General features: G+C 42.7%; 2 protein-coding genes across 3 annotated transcripts; both read right to left on the bottom strand.

The window, feature by feature from the left end:
- Positions 1-9,683: 9,683 nt before the first annotated feature.
- Positions 9,684-22,079, bottom strand: slc22a15 (solute carrier family 22 member 15). 2 transcript variants are annotated; one of them, XM_032553687.1, is made up of 13 exons: positions 21,931-22,078; positions 21,206-21,355; positions 20,992-21,124; positions 20,260-20,424; positions 20,059-20,188; positions 17,770-17,830; positions 16,103-16,269; positions 15,109-15,249; positions 14,885-14,970; positions 14,286-14,394; positions 14,136-14,208; positions 11,503-11,661; positions 9,684-11,416 (listed from the first exon to the last, which is right to left on the bottom strand). In XM_032553687.1, the coding sequence occupies exons 1-13, from the start codon at positions 22,012-22,014 to the stop codon at positions 11,372-11,374; spliced, it is 1,503 nt and encodes a 500-aa protein (XP_032409578.1). In that variant the 5' UTR covers positions 22,015-22,078; the 3' UTR covers positions 9,684-11,371. The 2 variants fall into 2 exon arrangements, with proteins under 2 accessions (XP_032409578.1, XP_032409579.1); XM_032553688.1 differs by lacking the exon at positions 9,684-11,416 and having other exon boundaries at positions 11,593-11,695; positions 21,931-22,079.
- A 248-nt stretch (positions 22,080-22,327) lies between these two features.
- LOC116713513 (uncharacterized) lies at positions 22,328-24,015 on the bottom strand. The gene has a single exon (XM_032553689.1). It carries the CDS (start codon positions 23,826-23,828, stop codon positions 23,127-23,129), a length of 702 nt encoding a protein of 233 aa, XP_032409580.1. The 5' UTR covers positions 23,829-24,015; the 3' UTR covers positions 22,328-23,126.
- Between the last annotated feature and the right edge of the window lie 230 nt (positions 24,016-24,245).

The following is a 24,245-nucleotide window of genomic DNA, read 5'->3' as shown; positions in this document are numbered from 1 at the left end:
TTCCTGTTCTGGTTACTGGCAGAAAACTGTACCTTTCTGAAGAATACAGCAGAGCTGCGTGGTAACGGCTCACATTTACTGAAGTAATTTTGGAAAAAAAAAATGTTACTTTTAGGAGTATTTTATACTGTGTACACATTACCATATGTATTAATTGTCAAGAAAATCCGAGCTCATCCCACTTCCCCATGCTGGAGATTTTAGTTTAACAGTAATAATAAATAAAGTTATCTTTAAAATGAATCACTCAAGTGACATCTAGGCCCAACAGTAGACTTAGGTGTCAATAAAATAAATCTGGTTGTGTGTGTTGTTTTTGTCTCATGCAAACTTTGCTTTAATTCTACTTTTTTCTATCTAATCATAAGAAATCATAGTCAGTCAGAGAGAGTCATTAAACAGGAAAAGCAGGTTTCCTGGAAAAAGAGGAAGTAAGTTTCCAGCCTGTAGATTTATAAAAATAGCTGAGACTACTCCTTATTTTAAAGCATGAAAGTTTTAAAGAATGAAATCTAAACAATATTAGTAATTGGATAAGATTCAAAGTAAAATACTTATATTAATATTGGTTTACTTGTAATAATACTTACAGTTACATTTGTGAGAACACTTACAAGAAAAACAAGTAACTGTAACTTTGGCATCAAATAATTAGAATCATGGATTATTCTTGGTTTCTTTTCAGAAAAACATCTGTAATAACTCACATTAAGATTATAATAAGTATAATTAATAAGTTATGGCTATAAAATTATAAATGAATGCTAAATCAGAGAAGCTAAAGAAAATAAATGTGATATAAATGTGATTTTGACATTAAACTTGAAATGGTGTAAAAAAGGTGTAACTGCAATTAAACATCACTGACATGTTGTAGGTAGATAGTAGGTGAAAGGTGAACGGTTAAGGGAAAAAGGGGAACTAACAGGAGAGCAGAGATGATCAATGCCTTATTTAGAGAAAAGGTCGTGCAGGCAAGGGACATAGGAGGTTGAGCAACCCTGAGACATTAGCACAGACATCAGGACATAATGTCTGAAGGACAGTAATGGATGTGAGGTCATCTGCCTAAGCAGACAGCCAATGAAAACGCACCAAAAGGGTGGATAAACCCTATAAAAGGTAGGTGCAAAAGAGGAACCTTTCGTTGGATCCTCCGGGCAGCTTCGAGCCAAGAGATGGACAAAGAACTCTGCAGCTGAAGAAGAGCCGGGGCCACAGAGCTGAAGACTGTCCTGCTCATGGGGACCAACCCGTCTGGCCCACAACCTGTGGCTTTGAATCGCACTTCTCTCATCAGCTGGGTTCAGACCCCAAAGACAAAGATGAAGACAAAGACAAAGGCAAAGGCAAAGAAGAAGAACTGGTGCCTTTTTTCCTGCCAGCACCAAGTCCTGTGTGACCTCACCATCCATGCGGAGAGGAGGCTCATCAGACCTGCGGAGATCCTGGCCTTCGCCGATCAACATCTTCCTCCTGCTGCAACACCTTCTTCATCATCAGGCCAGGTCTGGGGTTCGAAACACCAAACTCCGTCCGTCTCTCTCAAAGGTTCCTTTTTTTAGTTCTCAGTATCAGCAGTAGGGAAAGATAGACTAGATGATTGATTTTACTTATTTGATTATTTCTGCTACTGAATTAAGCTGTACTGACCCTTGCAAAAATGCCTTACTAATAAAATATTTAGCATAAAGAAAATCTAAAAGATGTTGTGGACATTCAGTTAATGAGTCACCTTAAAGTTCTTTGATGGTTGTAAAATAGCTGTGATGTTTGATTCTGGAGAGGAAAAAGTTTAAAATGTTTTTAGGTTGCTGGTAGCCCAAATTTAAAACGTCATCCTTGGGACTCGCCTGAGTCACTAAAACCTACCTGGTTCAATAACAAATGCAAGTTGTAAAATAGAGAACGAGCGACCGTTAACAGGTGTGCTCTGTGAAACTAGTTGGCTGTAGGCTGCTCAGTCTGGCTAATTCACAGGGGGAAGAAGGGTGGGACACCTGGATGTAGGCCGTCAGAAAACCAGGCGAATCGTTTCTCGAAACCAGCTTAAACAGAGTTTACTTCAGTTCTGGACAGGGTAAATCCCAGCAGATTTAGGAAACTCAATTAACCCGTTAGAAGGAGAGCTGGTAGCACATCTCCCCTCTCAGAAGAGGAAGCAGAGAGTGAGACAGTAGAGACAGAAGGGGGGGGGGGGGGGGGGGGTGTTGCGCAACAACAAGTGGCGCCCAACGTGGGGCCCAGTCCAACGGGAGTAGGAGGGCCCTATGTGCCAAGTCAGTAAAAACAGATGTGAGGATCTGAATAGCTCACTTGGCTTGTTAACTCTTAAGGAATAGAGTTAATGGTGACTGATAAGGCCGTCAGTCACAACCCTTGCAGTAACTGTATGGCATACAGGTGAGGGAAAGCTTCTACTGAGGATAAATGACCGGATCCAGACAGTGAAGCTAGTAGCCAACATAGTCTAGACCCATCCCTGCTTGAAGGCTAAAGAGAGGCTTTGGGGGATAGACAACTCGAACCGACAGAGAGACGGAGTGATGGATGATCACTTCGAGGAGGAAAATCTGGGGAAGAAACCGGAGGAAGCCGGCCGCCCAGATCGTTTGGAAAATGAGGAGAACTCAACAGAACTGCATCAGCTTCTACACAGCTACTGTCACTCAGACCTGAAGCAAGGGGGGAAGTTGGTTCCAAGAATGAGGAACTGAAACATCAACCCCTGACAAAGGAAAGTTGGCTCAGTCTTGCTGGAGTGGTTTGTGATGTAATGCTGACAAGAAAAGAAAAGACCAGCCAGCAAGCATGCACAAGAAACAGAGAAAAGTATCATCAGCTGACGATGGATGAGGAACCACACCGCGTCCTCCACTGCAGCCATCGAGAAGACATCCGGCAACAGAGGAACAAACACCAGCAGCTGACATCATCACACAGACGCAGACATGGTTAAAGACATCCTGCTGGACCCGGAGCTTGAAATTGGGCCAGCACAACCCACCAGTAAGAAACGACCGCAAGCGACATCTGAGAAGCCAGGACAACTGGAATGGACAGTCCACACCGATGGATCCAGAAAGGGGTCCGACCAGTCGGCATACTGGGGATTTATTCTGAAGCAAGACGGCAAAGAAAAATGCCGTCAGAAAGGAAAAGCTCCCGGTAGTGCTCAAGCCGGAGAAGTAACGGCAGTACTGGAAGGATTGCTGGAGCTGGTGAAAAGGAAAATCAAGAGTGCCAGGTTAGTAACTGACAGTTACTACTGTGCTCAGGCCCTTAGAGAGGACTTGGCCATTTGGGAAGAAAATGGTTTCGAGACAGCAAAGGGCAAGCCCGTGGCACACAAAGATTTGTGGAAGAAGAAAGCAGAACTGAGGCTCCGCCCGAAACTTGAGGTGCAGCGACAAGGCGCACACCTGAGAAGAAGCCCTATGGAGGGGCAAAGATGACGACCTTTCGTGCCACTAAGAAAGGTTGTCTTTGCCGGTGTCGAGGTGGGACAGAACACCTAAGGACAGGTGGTCCTAGAGTAGCACGGGGAGCAGGTAGTACGGTGCGTGCATAAGGCCCTCGAATATGCAGGCGTGCTACTCCCCCGTGAAGAACTGAGCAAGCAGGACTGCTGGATGTCCCTTCAGCCCATCCGATGCAGCTGTGTGACTTTGAGGTATGTGGTCGATACGCAGGGCACCCAGGGCAGCGGATGGAAGGTTTGTTCATCAAGAGCACAGTCCCATGGGGTTCAGTCTGCATGGATGTAGCAGAGCCAATGGGGACAACAGGAAAGAGAGGTGAGAAGTACCTCTTGGTGCTGATGGACACAGTGACAACTGCTAGAAGAGCAGGTCTTCCCCTGCAGAGGAACTCCGTTCACGTCACAGAAAGCAGGGAGGCGAAGACACTTCTCCTTTTTGCTCAGAGGAGGAAAAGGGAAGTTGCAGCTCGAAGTGTCACTGAAAACAGGGCAGAGAGTTTGGATTAAAGCTCAAGATCGGCCTGCAACTACGGTGATCAAGCTGAGATTCAACGCCCGAGATTTTGTAAAGCAAGTACTGAACTTCAACACAGTACTACTGATGAAGAAAGGGGTCCCTGAGGAAGCAGTGCTCAAGCCAGTTCTTAGCTACAGCAAACCAGAACATTACGAGAAGATGGCCAGAGAATCAAGCACCATGCCATCCTACAGTAGACTGGCCACTATTACAGGAAGGTTGCCGTTCAAAGAACAACTTCAAGGCTTTGGACTGGGAGGGCCGTGAAGAAATTGGACTATGCTAAAGAAGAACTCCTGTCACAACCTGATGGATTAAAATGGAAAAGGATCATGATTACGGATAAAGCATCACGATGCTTATGCTTTTTGCTTTGCTCTGCTGAACAGCCAGAAATTTTTTTTTTGAGGCCTTCTGTCTCAGCCCATCTTCCCTTCCCTAAAGAACCATTCCACATCCTGAAGAACCGACAGTTCATCCAGCGAAGGTTCCTGTAGAAGAATCAGAGCGATCCAAGTTTTCTTCGACATTCATCACCTCATGGGGGAAATCAAAACTCCAAGGAGGGGGTGTCAAGAGAAGTGGAGTTTTGATGACTACACTGAGCCCTTTGTGACAACTGAGGATGAAGAATCTGCATCTTCACATCCCAGACGAACATCTTCTCTTTCCAGGGGATGAGGACGGCGAACTGCAGGAGGGGGATGGACTCCCAGCATGTGAAAGGTCTGACCTCGTGGAGGGGGTGTCAAGAAAATCCGAGCTCATCCCACTTCCCCATGCTGGAGATTTTAGTTTAACAGTAATAATAAATAAAGTTATCTTTAAAATGAATCACTCAAGTGACATCTAGGCCCAACAGTAGACTTAGGTGTCAATAAAATAAATCTGGTTGTGTGTGTTGTTTTTGTCTCATGCAAACTTTGCTTTAATTCTACTTTTTTCTATCTAATCATAAGAAATCATAGTCAGTCAGAGAGAGTCATTAAACAGGAAAAGCAGGTTTCCTGGAAAAAGAGGAAGTAAGTTTCCAGCCTGCAGATTTATAAAAATAGCTGAGACTACTCCTTATTTTAAAGCATGAAAGTTTTAAAGAATGAAATCTAAACATTTTGGTAATTTGATAAGATTCAAAGTAAAATACTTATATTAATATTGGTTTACTTGTAATAATACTTACAGTTACATTTGTGGGAACACTTACAAGAAAAACAAGTAACTGTAACTTTGGCATCAAATAATTAGAATCATGGATTATTCTTGGTTTCTTTTCAGAAAAACATCTGTAATAACTCACATTAGGATTATAATAAGTATAATTAATAAGTTATGGCTATAAAATTATAAATGAATGCTAAATCAGAGAAGCTAAAGAAAATAAATGTGATATAAATGTGATTTTGACATTGAACTTGAAATGGTGTAAAAGGTGTAACTGCAATTAAACATCACTGACATGTTGTAGGTAGATAGTAGGTGAAAGGTGAACGGTTAAGGGAAAAAGGGGAACTAACAGGAGAGCAGAGATGATCAATGCCTTATTTAGAGAAAAGGTTGTGCAGGCAAGGGACATAGGAGGTTGAGCAACCCTGAGACATTAGCACAGACATCAGGACATAATGTCTGAAGGACAGTGATGGATGTGAGGTCATCTGTCTAAGCAGACAGCCAATGAAAACGCACCAAAAGGGTGGATAAACCCTATAAAAGGTAGGTGCAAAAGAGGAACCTTTCGTTGGATCCTCCGGGCAGCTTCGAGCCAAGAGATGGACAAAGAACTCTGCAGCTGAAGAAGAGCCGGCGCCACAGAGCTGAAGACTGTCCTGCTCATGGGGACCAACCCGTCTGGCCCACAACCTGTGGCTTTGAATCGCACTTCTCTCATCAGCTGGGTTCAGACCCCAAAGACAAAGATGAAGACAAAGACAAAGGCAAAGGCAAAGAAGAAGAACTGGTGCCTTTTTTCCTGCCAGCACCAAGTCCTGTGTGACCTCACCATCCATGCGGAGAGGAGGCTCATCAGACCTGCGGAGATCCTGGCCTTCGCCGATCAACATCTTCCTCCTGCTGCAACACCTTCTTCATCATCAAGCCAGGTCTGGGGTTCGAAACGCCAAACTCCGTCCGTCTCTCTCAAAGGTTCCTTTTTTTAGTTCTCAGTATCAGCAGTAGGGAAAGATAGACTAGATGATTGATTTTACTTATTTGATTATTTCTGCTACTGAATTAAGCTGTACTGACCCTTGCAAAACTGCCTTACTAATAAAATATTTAGCATAAAGAAAATCTAAAAGATGTTGTGGACATTCAGTTAATGAGTCACCTTAAAGTTCTTTGATGGTTGTAAAATAGCTGTGATGTTTGATTCTGGAGAGGAAAAAGTTTAAAATGTTTTTAGGTTGCTGGTAGCCCAAATTTAAAACGTCATCCTTGGGACTCGCCCGAGTCACTAAAACCTACCTGGTTCAATAACAAATGCAAGTTGTAAAATAGAGAACGAGCGACCGTTAACAGGTGTGCTCTGTGAAACTAGTTGGCTGTAGGCTGCTCAGTCTGGCTAATTCACAGGGGGAAGAAGGGTGGGACACCTGGATGTAGGCCGTCAGAAAACCAGGCGAATCGTTTCTCAAAACCAGCTTAAACAGAGTTTACTTCAGTTCTGGACAGGGTAAATCCCAGCAGATTTAGGAAACTCAATTAACCCGTTAGAAGGAGAGCTGGTAGCACATCTCCCCTCTCAGAAGAGGAAGTAGAGAGTGAGACAGTAGAGACAGAAGGGGGGGGGGGGGGGGGGGGGGGGGGGTGTTGCGCAACAACATAATTAAATTGATTTTATTCAGAATAACTAATTTGGGAAAACGTCTCTTCTCCCTGAATGTTGTAGCGTATTTATGTTGATTTTTGTTCGTCTAAAACATGAGAATTTGCACAAAACTTTACATTTTTGTCAGTATGATTATGATGACATCATTTTAAATATTAAATCTAATATTACTTGAGTAGCTTTTTTTATCAAATACTTTAGTTATTTCGTTGGCTACGTTTTACTTTTACATGAGTAAAAATGCATAGAAGTTACTATTGAGTAACATTTTTGGATTCTCTACTCACCTATGATTACACCTGTGATGTAGCAGAAATAATTTTCTATAACTTCATGTTCTGCATGGTAACAGTTTTATCTCTATCAGCAGATGGATTTCATCTCTTCAACCACAGGTTGTTTTTAGACTTCCTGCTGAGTATAAAGTCCTCACTGCAGAATTTAACCCACAACCCCACAGCAGAGCTTCAGCTTGAAACATTCACATCAGTCAACTAAATAACTTATTGAAAAAATATCAAGAAAGAGACTCCAAGTCTGAACTTTCCTGCTGCCTAATCTGACTCACATCTAAGTGAATTTATTTAAATCACTACTGGAGGTTCAACACTTTCTCAGGCAGATATGATTTAGTCCTGGGTCTGATCACATGACGTGAGCATGCCCTCTGATTGGCTGAACCACATTTAATAATCTGATACTTTCAGGTACGACTGTGAGATTTTAAGGCCCTGATACAACAAACCAAGTAGGTGTTAAAGGTCTGAATAAAATTTACTCTTCACTGTAAAAGAACAAAAATACAACTAACAGTCAAATATAATAGAGTTTAATGTTGAAAATACATCATTAAATAAAATTAGTCTGCACAACAAAATACAAACAACGAAGCTGAAGTTGGTTTCCAATTCCAGCTTCTGATTCGGGAAATGGCTAAAGGGCGATTCCACCTAATTTTTCACTACCTTCCGCATCTTTAATCAACTCTAGTTTAAAAACTACAACACCTAGAAACTTCAAACCTGGACTGCATTATTCTGCTCTGATACCAGGCTGAGCTGCTGTGTTCAGTCTGGATGAAGCACCAAAGAGCAGCAGCAGCTTCATCACCACGTCTGTTTGGCCCTGATCCAGTGTGAACGCTGTGTGAAAAGGGCTGTGGACACTTAGAGATGGTGACCTCACCTCTGACCTTTGCTCTGGCTCTCATCTTCACACTGATCCATGCTGCTGAATTCACTTCAGCTCACACACACTTTCTACCTTCACCTGCAGAGGAAACACACATCATTGATCAGCTCTGATCATCCTTTACATCATTAGAGCTGGAAAAAGATCAGCTGCTCCTCTGATTGGCTCTTCTTCTCTGCTTCATGTCAGTGTCAGTTGAATGCAGTCAGAGGAAGCTGCATCAGCTGCTGCACTTCTACTGTCAGGCCACTAGATGGAGACACGGAGACACTTTTACATTCACTGATTCACTGACTGAACAGCAGGAACTATTTTATTTCATAATCAGACTCTAAAGTCGATTATCCAACCAAGAGTAACAATTTAATAATCTGACTGAATCAAACAGATTTTAACGTTAATATTTTATTTTGAAAGTACTAACAGGAAACAGCTGGAAGCTGTTGCGTCTGACTTTAATGGTGGACAAAAAGTTTGTTCAGAGAAACCAAAGAATCATCAGCTGATCATCGTGATGTTTGATTCCTGTTCATCAATAATCCTGTAGATTAATCTCCAACAAGAAATGAAACGTTGATCTGAGATCAGAAGTGAACATTTTCTCCAAACATCAGAGAAACAAGCAGGAAAATTCCTGAAGACAAAATTCAAGTAGGAAACAAAACAAACTTACAGTTTATTCAGACGGTCAAAAGATCTGAAGAATGAAATGAAACTTTATTTTGAAGATGATGGTATGAAATCATGCACAAGAACAAGGAATGCTAAAGGCATTTTTGTACCACAGTAATCTCAACATGTTTGAAAAGGAGTAGGAAGAAGAAAGAAACTTTTTACTGAATATCTGAACAGACTGAGACCCAACAGAACCAGGAGGCCTCTAAGAACCACTGTCCTTAGCTACAGGTAACAAAACAATTTATATCAGCTAAAATCAGAATTAGCAGTCAGACTTTTTAAAGATCAGTAGTTTTGATCAACATTACCAAGAGACATAAAAACATACTTTAGTCTTTTTTGTCTTCTTCTTGTTTCCCTTTTCACAACGTTGTTCTGCTAACTTCTCTTCCTGTTAGTCGTCCAGTCAGGGTGAGCTGCATGCCACCGCTCCGAGTCGTTTCATTTAATTTATCTGGATATTAACCTCCAGAGAAATCTTCATTTCTACTGCCTGAGGTTTTTAGAACAGTGAGCTGGTCGTTTATTCTGTTAAACTTATTCTCATTATTTTATTTACATTTTTTTAATGGAAACACCGCAATTGTGAAAATCGGAAAGGATTTTTGCAGATTTGTAATGGAAGCGCTGTTTTGTTTCAGGCTGAACAAATAAACATCAATATCTATATTTTTCTTCAACATTTATTGTAAAATCTTTTTAGTTTTGTCTTCTCGTTAATCCATCAATGATGGAAGGAGTCGACCCACTTCTGGTACCAGTTAAAATGCATCCATCGTGTTTACCCAGCTCTCCTTACTGGTCCGGTTCGGCCCACTGACCTCAAACCACAAACCTCAGGATCAGAGATTCCCACAGCATGACACCTGCTTCACCGTGCTTCAGAGGTTTAGATGAGTGTTGATTCATCTAAGGCAGAGAAATTATCTAGTTCTAAACTGATGAAGATTTTTCTGCTCATTAAACCACAAAGACAGAAAAGAAGAACAAAGGAAGAGAAAATTCATATTTTTACTCAAAGTTAAACCAAAGATTCCTGTAAATACAATAACATCCATTTAGTAACGTTATATTCATCTCAGTATTTACAGAGTAAACAAAAGGCTTCCAGGAATGTTGTAGTGTTTTTAGTCCAGGAGCTTTGATCCCTTTAAAATATCCATAATTATCATTAAAATGAACATTAATCCGACTCATTTTACATCCATTATTACTGGAAAAGAAACAGGATTTAACATGTCAAAATATATCAGAATTTACTACAAAACTAACTTTTAAATCAAATTAAAATATTCAGGATTGGTCCCATAAATGTGCAGATTTAAAGTGCAGAGATTTTCTGACCTAGGAGAGAGACGCTGCAACATGAACCAGGAATTCATCTTTAGAGGCTTTTATCAAAAATTAAAGGTTTTTATTCCAATTTTAGGATTTAATCAGTAGAAAAACTCAGATAGTTTGAACCCTGAACCTGATGTTGGTCTGAAATCTGGCTGGGAAAAGTGACGTTTTATGGAATATCAGGAAGTAAACAGGAAGTAAATAAATCTATTATTGGTCATTTTCAGGATGTTTGATGATAAACATGAACGCAGCAAAAACAAAATATTACCAAGTATTTCTGTCTAGTTCTTGTGTAAATATCTTAGTGCACTTGAAATATGATTAAAGTAACTTTCCAATGTAATATAGGAGATTGATTTAAGGAAACAATTTCTTAATACTGATGAAAAATAACGAGTTACACCAGCTGAGTATTTCACTTCTAACGTGTCAGAAAATGTCTGTCATTCAGTTTAAAACTATCAATATCTTGCTGAAAATGTACGTGTAAGTTAGTTTTGTCTGATTTCCAGTGAGACGTTTGGACCAGAAACCAGACAGAAATCCTTGGTGATATTTGGTGTTTTTGAGTGTCTGGTTCTCATTATGGCTGTTAAACATCAGAGAGGCACAGTTATTACCAACCACAGTTTCTCCTTCAGTTCAAAATGATTTCAGGTAGAAAAACATCCACTGGAGTTCAGGAAGCTGTGAAAAACTCGATTTCAACGTGTAAACAGGTCAGATTAGATCTACATGTGATCATGACACTTTCTGCTGCGGCTTCGATCTGATCACTTTCACTTCCTGATCGTCTGAAAAAGCCAAAGCAGCCAGTGACTCAGCATCACCTCTGCTTTTAAAAATAATCTGATGCCGTCCGGCTCGGCTTCCTGGCCTGCACTGGCAGCCACCAGGGGGCAGTAGAAGCTTGATTCATATAAAACGTTTCATGGAAAATATGAAACATCACTTGATCCATCACTTGAGCCGCCATTAAACCGTGTTACATCACCGCTTTCACTGAAAGCGAAGAAAGTTTCTCTAACGGATCAGAACCACGACCCGGTCCCGGCTCAGATTAAAGCTCTGCTCCCAGCAGATCACGTTTCCCAGCTGATCATCAGCTTCTGGGTTCAGTGAACTTTGACCTGGCTCTCTGGCCAGAGGAATGTTTAAAGTTTGTGCTTCACTTCCTGCCAGCAGCAGCAACATCTGGACTGAAGCCAGGAGAGAAAAACCTGAGAGGAACCGAGGAGAACCCTGCAGGCGGCGACCCGGAGACTCCCCGTCTTAAAGGGACGGTACACCGCTCTGAAGCGGCCGCTCCCTCTGGACCGAAACGAAGACCAGAGCTTCACTTGTGGTTTGATTTCAGTTTCTCCTCTTCGTACAGCAGAGCCTGCAGAGAGAAACGAGACACTGGAGATAAAAATCTGGGTGTTTAATCTGATGACGATTTGAAGGGTTCTGGATCTGCAGCATCACCTTGTTCTCCAGAACCCGGCTGCCGCTCGGGCCGCTCAGCTCCTCCAGAGTGTCGGCTGCAGGTCTGTTCAGGGTCTCGGGCAGCAGGAGGCCCAGGCAGCCTGCAGACAAACCGCTCAGGCAGAACACGGTGAAGGGCATGGAGGCGTGGAGCGCGCGCTGAAATACAGAGACGGTTTCACTACAGCAACACCTGAGGGACAAAAATACACTGACCTTTAAACTCCTGACCTTTAAACTCTTGACCTTTACGGGATAAATTACACGTTTCCAGTTTAAACCTGAAAACTGCATTTAAATAGAAGAAGTTTTTTCTAATAGTGTCTAAAAACTTTTGACTGATGACTAAAAAATGATTGAATCTAAATATTTACAGTGAAAATCCAGAAGCTGTGAATCTTTTGTCTAAAGATTCTGCTTTTGGTCTTTATCACCGTTTCCCTGAAGGCAGCAGTTCATGCAGATCTTTAACGAGTCGCCAACAGCAGTCACAACTTTATATTTCATGACTTTCTATCATTTTCTAACAATCCAGGCAACTTGTTTGATTTCACTTCAGTGATTCCCAACTGCTGCGTCTCGGTTCCTCAAAGTTAAATCTTTCTATATTTTTTAGTTTTGAGGTGAAAAACGGATAAAACTGTTTATATCTGCAGTTCTCAGAGGCGCCACTAGGGGTCGTCACATGCTCAGGGTGCGAATGGACCGGAAAGTCCCGAGGTTCTGTTTAAATGGGTAGATTCTTGGGGATTTTTCGCCTCAGGTCAAACATTGTGCTGCAGTTTAATGAGATGTTAAGGTTATCTCTGAGCAAAGGTCGACGAGTGCAGCGGTTTCAGATGGAGGGTGTGGTCGATTGTTTACATAAACATCTCCATGACGACGCTGTCCTGACACTAGAAACGTTACTGTGGTTCAGTTTTCAGCTAGAATCATCTAGCAGCTGCAGCTGCAGCGTAAATTCATGTTCAGGCAGCTTCCACTCGGCATCTCTGCAGCCAAACGCTTTCTATCTGGTGCAGCCCACGCTGCTGTCCTCCTACAGCCATGTTTCCAATCAGAAAGACGGTCAGACTCCATCAGAGGCCAGCGGGTGAGTCATGAAATGACTTGATGGAGTCCAGACGACCAACGCCCTGAAAAATCTGAAACGGACTGGAAGGAGGAGTTCGGTTCTGAACTATGTTCTCTGTGAAGCGGCTGTCAGAATGCAGCAGAGAGAAACCACAGGATTACATGGTGTCAAACACACTCCTCTCATTTAAAACCAGCAGTCAGAATGTTATGAGGGGAATGACGAAGTTGAACCTGACTGGGCTCATGTCTCTACAGCAGAGGAAATGATCTGAAAATAACTCTTTGCACTGAGTTGCTGGAAACATTTGATGTCAGACAAAAACTGATTGTAAAAATAAATATTAAAGTGCGTTTTGACTCTGGAAGAGGAACCTCAGCTCTGGTCGATCACGAACTTAGTTTCTAACTTCCTCTGGTCCATTTTAAGGATGTTATGAAAGTCTAAGAAGTGGAAATGTTTAAGAAAGTTTTCCATTACTGCAAGACGCGTTTGTATATTTTTATATTTTCCCTTGAATCAAATCCACTGAGTGAAAAATCACCGTCACACAAACATGTTTGGGTTTATTTACAGGCATCTCCTGGTTTTCTGAACCATAAAATCAGCATCTAATCCTTTTTACCCGTTTTAATAACTTTATTTAATAGCTATATCAAAGCATTAGTATTGCTGCTGTTTTATTTAGCAGCTTCTTAAAGGAAACATCGGCTGTCGGAGGTCAGATCCGGTTCAGTTATTTAAGTAACTCAAATATGCAGTAAGCCAAATCCTTGGGTGTTAGCATGCTAACAATAGCAGCATTGTTATGATGTTGAGTCATTAAATCATCTTTCCTCTGAACTCTGAAGTCAATGTTGCCACTGCTGGAAACTGATGATTAACCTGCTGCTTCAGTCACTGAAAATAAGGCGTGGTCATCAAGAAACGCTGGACAACATCCAATCAGTCGCATTTATTACAGAGATCACAAAGAGAGAAAGAGAAAGAGATGGAGAGAAGGGGAGCGAGAAAGAGATAATTAGAGACAGAGATAGAAAGAAAGAGTTAGAGAAAGAAAAATATAGAGATGTACAAGGAGAGAGAGAAAAAAGAGAGAGATGGAGAGAGAAAGATACAGGAAGGAAGAGAGAGAGCGAGAGAGAAGAAGAGATAGATTTAGAGAAAGACTCTATGACCTCTGACCCCTCCTGCAGCCTCTGCAGCATTTTAATAATGAATGCAATCTGACGTGCTGCAGCAAAGATTCAAAATGGCTGCTCAGCCGGGTCCAACATCCTGTTTCTACTACCAAGGTCCAAAGAGTTCTGGATTTCTCACTTTGAGCTCACATCCCAGTATGAAAAGGTTCAGCCCCAGTATAAAGCCTGACCCTGTTATACTGGGAGTTTCAGTGCAGAGAAGCAGAAAGCATGACAGAAACCGAAGAGGAAGAAACACTTCAGTGGTTTTCTTCAGACTTAAAAAAACAAAATACTGAAACTAAAAGCAGACGATCTGCAGTAGAACCGGATCAAACATCGGCTTCGTTTTCCCTGAAGAACCGACCAGAACTCACCATGGAGGGAACAAACGGCGCCAGGATTCCTCCGACTCGGCAGGACATGGAGCACACTCCCAGCCCGGCGTTCCTGCAGCACAAACGGCTCGTTTAACCTCTGACCCCACCCAAACCCAGCCCAGGTGTGGCTGAACGCCTCCAGGTCACCTGATCACAGTCGGGTAGAGCTCTGAGGTGTAAACGTAGGCGATGTTGAACGCAGCGCTGACCATCAGCTTCCCCAGCAGAGCCAGAGACGTGATGCTCAGCAGAGACCCTGAGAGGAGGAAGGAAAGGAGGAAGGAGGGATGGAAAGAGAGGAAGAAAAGAAGTCAAGTTTATTTGTACGTCACATTTCAGCAACAATTCAGGTCAAAGAACTTTACATGATAAAAACATCATTCAGTCACCAGTTATGAACAAGCAACAAACATTACATCAAAATCACACAAATGTGTTTACCAATGTTACATTTATTACTAATCAAAGGCAAGAAGGAAGGAATAAAAGGGAAGGAGGGAATGATGGATAAAGAAAAAAGGAGTAATAATGAAAAAAGGAAAGCAGTAAGAGAGGAAGATCACACAGAGCTGACAGAAGCTAAACGAACGTCTGATGACAGGAAGTTTCTGTCGGCTTCTGAATAATTTATTAAGAGGAACCAACATCCTGGACCTCAGATGGCCCTCTCTCCACTTCATCATCATCTTCAGACCTGAGGAGGTCTGAGCCGTGTCCACCTGCAGCAGCAGGAACCGGAACCTCACCTGAGTTCTCTGGGATGAGCGTGGTGCAGAGGCAGGCGGAGCCGGCCAGGAACAGGAAGCTGGACATGCTCTTCCTCCTGCCGGCCCTGGAAACAGGAAACCAGCAGCAGATCAGCAGCAGGAGCAGCAGAGGAACCGTCTGCTGCTCCTGGAGCCCTGGAGGGCTCTGGCTGCAGGCACCGGTCCGGCTGCGACCGGAGCCTGCAGGCGTGTCGGCCTCTCACCAGCTCTTATTGATGAAGTAGATGCAGAGCGGATAGGCCGGCAGCTCCACCAGGCCGTACATGGCCACGTTAACGAAGCGACTCCCCGACGTGGCGCTGGCTCCCAGGGTGAGGCCGTAATACACCAGACTGCAGCAGTACCTGCAGCACGTACACACACACACACACACACACACACACACACACAGGTAGAGTCTGAGGCGTAACCTGAGATCTGCTGAATGGGTCTCAGTTCCAGCTTTTACTATCAGATCAGGAACATTGAGCTCAGATGGAGCTGGAAGAAAATCAACGCTAAAGAAAAACGTTTGCTGTCGTGTTTTTGACCAGGCTGAAAATACGAACTCTGCTCGTCTCAAAGGACATTTAGCTTTTAGATCCACACCCTGCTGACATCATGTCATACAGCAGATGATGTCATTGAGATGAACCCTAACAAGACGTTTCAGTCCAACCATCTGCTAGAAAACAGCAGCAAGAAGAGAAGAAACTGGAGGCATGTTGGAAAATAAATGAATTTATAAATGAAAAACGAACATTTACGAAGCATTAATGCCAGGCTGAGAAAAAAAGAAACTTAGGAGCCTAAAGTCACATTACTGCAGAAAGATTTGTCTCAATTATACAGGAATGAAGTCGTATTATAAAAAATAAAGTAAAAAGTAATTAGGATAAAGTCATATTACCAGAATAAAATACGACTGATTCAAGACTAAACTCATATTATTACAATAAAGTCTCAATAATACGAGAAATAAACAAAAATAGTAACAGAAGAAAAAGTAATAAGAATAAACTCCTTAAGTAATTTAAAAAAATCATAATAATAAGAGAAAGTCATAATTTTATAAAGTAAAACTAAAATATTGTCTTTAGAGATAAAAACAGATTCCCTGAATCAAAAACTAAAACTTGTCTCAGTTCCAGATCAGAGGTTCATTTATCTGGACTGAGGGTTAAAACGGCCCAACAGAACCGGCGGTCCGATACTCACCACACGTACATGAGCACCATCGTCCTGAGGCGCAGGACCGGATGGACCGCCAGCTGCAGGACGCCGCCCCGCCTGCTCACCGGGCCGCCGGGCTTGGCGGCACCGACCCGCTGCAGAACCAGGTTGGTGGCGTTGCTGCCGTTCCTCACCGCCATGTAGCGCAGAACCTCACATTACAAACAGGAACATGTTTAAATTCAGTCAGAAAAGCTGTAAAAACAAGAAACCTGCAGAGTCATCGGGTTCGTCCTGAAGAGGAAATGAAATCTGAGATCAACTTTATCCGCCTATAAAACCTCAGAGACTGATTTTAGTTTTACTCTGGACGGAACCGCTGAACCCAAATCATCCAGGGAGAAACGTCCCGTCTCGTTTTGATCACTGATCCAGCCTGTTCTAAATAAATTAAATAATAGCTAAATAATTAAAGAAAAAATATGTAAGAAAATTAAATATTAAGAGAAATGAGAAGAGAAATTTTATTTTTAATAAATATAATAAGAAAAAGAACAAAGAAATTTAATATGCAAATAAAGCTAAAGAGAACTAAATAAAGAAAACAAAACTAAACAAATACATCAGAAATTATAGAATGGATAGCTAAATAGGGGATAAGTTAAAAACTAAATAAGAAATGTGTAACAAATTGATGAATATATAAGAAAATTTAACTGGAAAGAAAACGAAATTTAGAAACTCGTGTTTCTGAATGTATTTAATTGTTTTTATCTTGCAGAGATGATCAGCATAAATCAATATGAACTGAATGAATCAGCCAATCAGCTGAGCAGTCCGGAGACTCTGATGAACATCAGGGAGGTTTGCTGCAACGCCGCAGCCTCTGCTGCAGCTGCTGCCATGTTTGGCTCAATAAGACAGAAAAAAGCAAACAGATGCATTGTGGGAGTTTTAGTTTGTTGGATCAGAAGTTAAACTGCTCCAGTTTGATGATTTCTAATGTCATCATTAAAAAGAGTGCAGTTAAATCTGGAATCCACCGACAGACCCTCAGAAGGCGTAAAGAATGTCTGGCTGGAAGCAATCCTTCCCATAATGCCTTGCAGGACGCAAACAGACGACCCGGGTCAGAAACACAAGCCTTTGAGTGAGGAAACAAATCCCTCATTCTGCTCCAACGCCTCAGAGTTCAGCAGAAACACCTCCGAGACGCACGTTTCCAGGGAAACCATGGCAACGAGTCAGGAGACACACACACACACACACACACTCCTGCTGTAGGACGAGGACGCCTCTGACCCAGGACGATGATAAATCTGAACGCTGATGCAGCTGCCTCTTCTCAGGACTGACAGATTATCCCATCAGAGCTGAATTTGTCTCAAACAGGAAGTGACATCACTCCGTCAGATTACTGCAGTCAGCTTCAGCCACAGACCAAAACCACAAAACTCACAGGAAACCCCCCACCCACCTTCAGAACAGCTGTGATCCAGTAGCCGGGTTCTGAGGTATCGGCGGCCATGTTGGAACTTCCAGTGTTGCATTCAATGACAGTTGGGAACAATAACCGCTCCTCATTCTCAGCTCTTATTTAGAATGAGGAAATGTCGAAATAACGACAATGTCTCTGAGATTAGTGCAGAGGAAGTGATGTCAGGATGTGTGTGCAGGAAGTGATGTCACAATGCGTCTGCAAGTGTCCTTACCTCTTCGGCTCGCTCCGTCTGTCCCTGAGAATAAAGCCAGCGAGGAGATTCTGGAAGAGTTCTGCAGGAAAACACAGATGGGACGCACTAATCAGCAACAACAGATATTTCATCTGCAGGTTTTATTCTATGAAAAAATCTCACAGCATCACCGTTTGTCGATTTTCTGACGATACAATGGCAGGCAAAACTATTCAAACCCACTAAACTTTTCCATATTTTGTCTTTCAGTTTTTATTCATTGTTTTATTTGTAAAAAATGTTTTGAATCATATAATTTTCTTTCTATTTCACAGTCGTATTACACTTTGTGTTGGTCTGTCACATTAAATTCCAATTAAATATATTTATGGTTGTAATGTGACAAAATATAGAAAAATTAAAGGGGTATGAATACTTTTGAAAGCTTTTTATTAAGTTACATTTAATCTGAAGTATTTTTGAACTGAACTGAGTTGTGAGGTCGTCTCCTCTGAATATCTGTGATAAAAACAGATCAGAGCTGAAACCAAACATGTTTGTTTCATACATCAGTTTATCTTCTCAGCTGCAGCAGCTTCATTTCCGTTTAATCAGACTTTATTTTCATGCAGGCATGTTTCATCTCCTCTGACACCTCAACATGCAGCACAAATAAACTTTACAAATGAAATTAACCCAGAAACACATTTTATTTATTTTTTTACCCCTCCAGGGGGTCTTTTTGTGGGCTCTAGTGTCCCTTATATGATAGTAGGCTGACAGGAAACAGGGAAGGAGAGGGGGGAAGACATGCGGCAAATGTCGTCAGGTCCAGGAGTGGAACCCGCGACAGCCGCGTCGAGGACTCAAGGCCTCCAAATACGGGTCGAGCTAACCGCTACGCCACCACGGCACGCCCCAGAAACACATTTTAATGCTGATGTTTCAAACATGGCTGAAAGAAACTTCAGCTTCCTGGACTTTAACCTCCAACCTTCGTCCTGTACTGATCAACCTCAACGTTATTTATAGAAAAGGGGAAGCCAGAGTGTTGCTCTGGTTTCTGCAGAGACTTTAAGACGACGACTATAGATAAATAAATCATAATCAGGATTAACTCAGAAACAATTTAGCTAATTATTTCTGAAGGAAGATCAAACCTTCAGAGAAGCTCATCTCACCTCTGAGGATCTCAGAAATCTGCTCCTCCAGAGTTGTACTTTTTAAGGAGAAGTGTTTCAGCTGCTTTCAACTCCAGATCTGAAGCTGCAGCGACCAACACTTTCTCTCTCTCTGTTAGTGTTTAGTTTGGGGAACTCTCACGTTGTTGAGGAAAGCCCAGATCAGTTCCACTACCTGCAGAGGATTTCCTCCTCCTCATGAGTTTATGACTGAGTTTTAAACAGAAACCAAAACAGATTTGATAAATTCCCCAGCCTGATCCAGACCTTCAGTCACTCCCTGCCGTCATTCATGACTCACTGAAGGTCAGAACAAAAACTTTGTGGTTTATAAACTCTGTAGATGTTCCTCTTTCAGGTTCACTTCCTTGTTTTATAGAAAGGATCTTTTGATTTGGTTCAGAGCTCTGTCAGGACTTTACAAGGACTTCCAGGTGACCCATTATGCCTCCTTGAACAGATTAGGATTTCAATTTTTATACAAAATTATTCTTAGATAGTCAGGTTTTTATCTGCTCAGTTCTGCCTATTTTGAGCTGTTTAGGGGTCTCTGTCACTTTAAATCCACATAACCTGCTGCTGGCCACGCCCCCAGCTCAACGTTTACACTTGTAAGTGAAAATATCCCCAAACAGATGTGCAATTATACAACCATATATCTCTGAAAAGCATCAGTAGAACCTGCAGCAAATTGTTTCTGGATGCCAAGTCAACAACAAAACACTTCTCGTTTTCAGCAGCCATTGTACAGCAGTAAACCCAGCTGACCAAACATGCTGGAGCTCAGTCTGGGTTGCTAGGTAACAGGTGTAGCTATTCTGGGGTTGTAGGTTTGATCATTTATCCAGACACCAAAAAAACATTAAATTATTGCCTTGGTGATTTTTTAAGCGCTTGGGATGTTTTTAGAAACAGTTCAGACCCAAATGGAAGTACAAAAATTTACAAATGTGAATTTTGCGTAATAGTTTGAACTTCATGCTAACCTTAGACTTTTAAAGTAAAAATTTCAGATTTTACTCAAAATACTAGCTTAGCTTCATAAATTCTTAGCTTATTATAAAAGGAAGTTGACATTTCAAATTCAAAAATACTTTATTAATCCCAAAGGGAAATTAAACCATTATGCAGCTGAGTTTCTACTCACACAGAGAGCAGAAAGAACAGGACGCCGGACGAGTTGGCCACCGTGGCCAGAGTCCTCCAGGGCCGGACGAAGTAGCCCAGCGCTCCGAACAGAGCAATGCCGACGGCGAAGATCATGCTGGTCAGCGTCCCTGCAGAGACAAGCAGCTGCAGCTAACAGAGTCCAGGCAGAAGGCGAGCGAGCGGGTCAGCGGCGCCGTACCGGTCATGGCCCAGTAGGACTTCCCCACGTACTCCTGGGTGAGGACGAAGCAGACGAGACCGATGCCGCCGTTCATCAGCCCCACCAGGAGCCGAGAGGCGGCGAAGACCTCGTAGCTGGGCGCCAGGGCGGTGAGGTAGCCGAACATCACCTCAAAGAACAGACCTGGGGGGCAAAGGGGGCGGAGCATGAGGAGGAGAACCCAACGGAGCCTGGAGGAGGCGCATAATTTAATTATTGATATCTGAAATAAATGCTTCAGATTGTCAGTAATTGATTGTATACGTCTTGGATTAAAGCCTCCATTAAACTTAATAATAAATCATTTACAGTAGTCAGAATGTAATTAGACTTGTCTTAATTATTAATACATCTAGTCATAAACCAATTTCAAATATCTGGAACATAAGTGTGGTGAAGCAGATTTTATGCTAAAACTGCCTGCCGTAGCCTCCTGGTTACACAGAGTGCTGCTGGAGTAAAACATCCCAGCTATGTGATGATTAAAGCTCTCCGAGTGAAACTCCTCCACCTCTGATCCCATCTGCTTGTTTATTCCTGCAGGAATTCCTTGAACCTTCAGGCTGATTCCTGACACACTGGGATACAGCGTTGCAGGCTGTTGCAGGTTGGGAGCAACGCAACAACCTCAGGCAACGGTAAAACAACAGGCAACCCTGATCCTGCTGGTCACACTGAAGGAAAGCCAACCGGATCCCCGTTTCCCCTCACCTGTCAGGTAGACGGGCCTCCGTCCGATCCGATCAGAGAGCGGCCCGAAGACGACATTCCCCACCAGCAGCCCGGTGAAGAACAGCGACCCGGCCAGGCTGACCTTATAGGCCTGCTGTCTGATGAGGACCCACTGAGGCGCACAGGGACAGGAGGAAACCCGTTAAAGCCTCAGTGTTTTACTTCCTGTCTGTGGACGTTCGGCTTTCCAGACCTCCGTGACGATGGAGTCCACATCCTCCGTGAAGATGACGTGCTGCTGCAGCTCCCGGTGGCCGGACGAACCACCGTCCTGCTTCTCGACCCGATACTCTGGTGTGTATCCGACCAGAACGATCAGCATGGACTGGCAGGCCATGTAGACCTGAAACACAGAAAACCAGAACATACTCCAACAACACGGAGATTTAAAGACAAGCAGCAAAAGCAGTGCTTGCCACTTTCTTCAGTCAGAGGCTTCATCAGATTGATTGCAACACTGACTGCTCACTGCATCAACATCATACCAACAGAACCAGTTTTCTTCCAGAATTTTATGCTTTTTAATTTAAGACAGTGAGCCTTAATTCAAACTGTTCTTAGGTTGTTACATGACTCAGATCTTCTTGACTGAAATTAAACTGTTCTGCTGGTAATAAAGCTTTAAATCGGTTTCATTAAGGTCACATTTTAGACTGAAACGTTCATAAAACGGACACTTAGAATAAATTTACCCATTCTTATAACCTACACGACCTTATAGGTTTGTGGTAAAGTCGCCAACAGTCTGAAGTATTTATGGAAGATTCATTTTCACACCAGGCTCAATATTTGGATGTTTGTTGTTGTTTTGGGCTCATCCTGAAAGCCACGTAGCGCTGCAGCTAGTGCTAGCAGTTTCCTGTCTGTTTTTTTTTTCTATTTAATCGGTTAAAATATAAATATTTAAAGGTGACAAACCTGCGCCAGAACCAGCACGGTGACCGCCCGCTTCTGGTACGGCCCAAACTCTCCAACCGTGTGGAAAGCAGTCTCTATATCCATGCCACCGAGGCCGAGCCGAGCTGGCTGCTAGCCAAGCTAGCATCGCAGCACAAAGATGAGCTGCACGAGCAAGATGGTTGGCTTCTTTAACTTCCGGGTTCACTTCCCCGTAAATCTATACTTTCATTTGAATGTATTCTAAAGCTTCGGACAGCAACACAGCTAAGAAATCAAACTGATATGCTAACTTAAATGATTTTGTTTGTTTGTTTTACTTGAATGTTTGTGCAGTTTTAGCGCAATATGTTGCGTCTGAAACCGATGTGAGCCAAATCAAGAGTGTGCCCTGCCTTAATGTCCGAGTTCGCTTCAGTTCAGCTTGAGTGACGAAACGAAATTTATTCAAGAAAGCAAGTTACAGAGCAGTGGAAAAACAAATGAATACACGAGTAACACAGGATACTGGCATTTCCGGTCCAACACAAAAATAAATGAGACGCTTATTACTGTTGTTGTTTCAACTCTGGATACTGACAGAGGCGCCAGTCAGACATGCATTACAGAGACTTTACGCAAAATCAAGGAAATTATGGACAGCATCCTGTTAAGCTGCGTTAACAATAGAACTGAGCAAATTGTTGTTGCAAAAATAATTCACTTAATGGAAACAAGCCAATTTCGGGGAAAAGATTTTTTTGATAAAAGAAAAAAGAAAGAAAATGCGCTAGGATTAGGGTGTTTAAAGTATCCAAATGAATATATTTGCACAACTGCAATAGAAATACTTTTTCTGAAGCGAGTCAGGTGATCACCAGCTGGACGTTACTACTAGCGAAAACCACAAAGAAGACGACAGGAATTAGTCTTATTTATGGTTTGTAGTTAGTTTTCTCCCAGACTTCGGCCAGCTGGCTTCACCAGAGATCTCACGGCATCACACAGTTCATAAAAAGTTGTATTTAAAACATAACTCTTCTGTAAAATGGCTGACTACAATTTCCCCAAATAATATTTAAGTGTTTACATCCATGATGTTTAATAACTTCTACTGCATAACTTATTATTTACCTTGTGGGCGAAATAAAGTATTCTTGTAATTAATTTTTTATTTTATTTTTTTTTCACCATGTAAACCAAAAGGATTTTTGAACAAATGGCGGCTTCTTGATAAGTCAAACAATAACTGCTGCTCCAATTGCTAAAACGGCCACAAGCAGAATCGCAGGCAGCGGAACCGGACCGCTGCTGGGTTCCGTCTTGAAGGGGTTCGCTGTTGGGTCGCTCTCCTTCTCGCTGAATAGATTCTTCACTTTGCAGGTGTAGCGTGGAAAACTCTGAGTCTTCTTGGTAATAGAAATGCTGATCGTCTTTCCCCCCTCCTTCCATTGTCCCGTTTTTTCTTTCTTCCAGAAGTACTGGACGGGTTCGGCACCTTCAAACTTTCCACCACAAACCAGGGTGCATTTCCTAGAGGTCAGGCTGCTGCAGCCCTGCGGCCTCACGGTGATTTGAACAGGGTAGTCGTCCAGCTTCCTGACCCCCACAACGTTAAATCTGACAGGAAGGGCTCTGTTGTTGACCTCCACCGTGAACTCCCCGTCGTCAGATTTTTTCATGTTGCTGATGGTCAGTATTGCGGTGGTCGGGTCCAGGTGTAATCGGCCTTTTAAGTCACCCAGATATTCCACAGGAGCATTTTTCGTAAAGTATTCAGCAGCAAGGTTCCCCTTATGCTTCCATGTGATGGCGGTGATGGCCTGCTGGTACTTTGGGTCGAGCTTCAGACTCTTTCCGATCTCAAAGTAAATGAGGTTCTGAGCAGCGGCCGGCAGCGCCATCAGCACCAGGAGGGAGAGACCAGCCGTCACTGCCATGACGGAGCGTCTCCGCCGCCCTGAATATCCACGTTTAACTTGAACAACTCCACACCATCTAGCCCGCGTTTCTTTGTGATCAAAATGGCGGCCGCTCGTTCTCCTTGGCGGTTGGAAAGAAACGTAACGGTTTTGTATGTAACGGCTCGCAGCTGGAGCTGCGTTGAGACAACAGCCGTAAAAACGACGTTTTTCTAGAAGAGCTCCACAACCACAGAGCCTGAGGTTCTTTATGATCAAAATGGCGGCCGCTCGTTCTCCGTAGCGGTTGGAAAGAACTGCTAAGGTTTCTGAAGTGGAGTGAGCCTCAAAATGTCTTAATTTATACAAATATCATCATTCCAGAGGCGAGCAGAGTCTCCAAAAACGGTTCTGAAGTAAGAGTATCACTACGTCAGCATATTTCTACTAGTAAAA

The sequence above is a fragment of the Xiphophorus hellerii genome, chromosome 22 (assembly GCF_003331165.1).
Source record: "Xiphophorus hellerii strain 12219 chromosome 22, Xiphophorus_hellerii-4.1, whole genome shotgun sequence".
NCBI lineage: Eukaryota > Metazoa > Chordata > Actinopteri > Cyprinodontiformes > Poeciliidae > Xiphophorus > Xiphophorus hellerii.
This window is presented reverse-complemented; position numbering and strand designations above follow the sequence as displayed.

Coding starts and splice junctions, on each gene's coding strand:
- slc22a15 (XM_032553687.1), bottom strand. CDS start 22,014: ATGGATATAGAGACTGCTTTCCACACGGTTGGAGAGTTTGGGCCGTAC. Junction 20,425..20,991: donor GAGGCCCGTCTACCTGACAG/GTGAGGGGAAAC, acceptor TTTGCCCCCCAG/GTCTGTTCTTTGAGGTGATG. Junction 14,395..14,884: donor GCTCATCCCAGAGAACTCAG/GTGAGGTTCCGG, acceptor TCCTCCTCTCAG/GGTCTCTGCTGAGCATCACG.
- LOC116713513 (XM_032553689.1), bottom strand. CDS start 23,828: ATGGCAGTGACGGCTGGTCTCTCCCTCCTGGTGCTGATGGCGCTGCCG.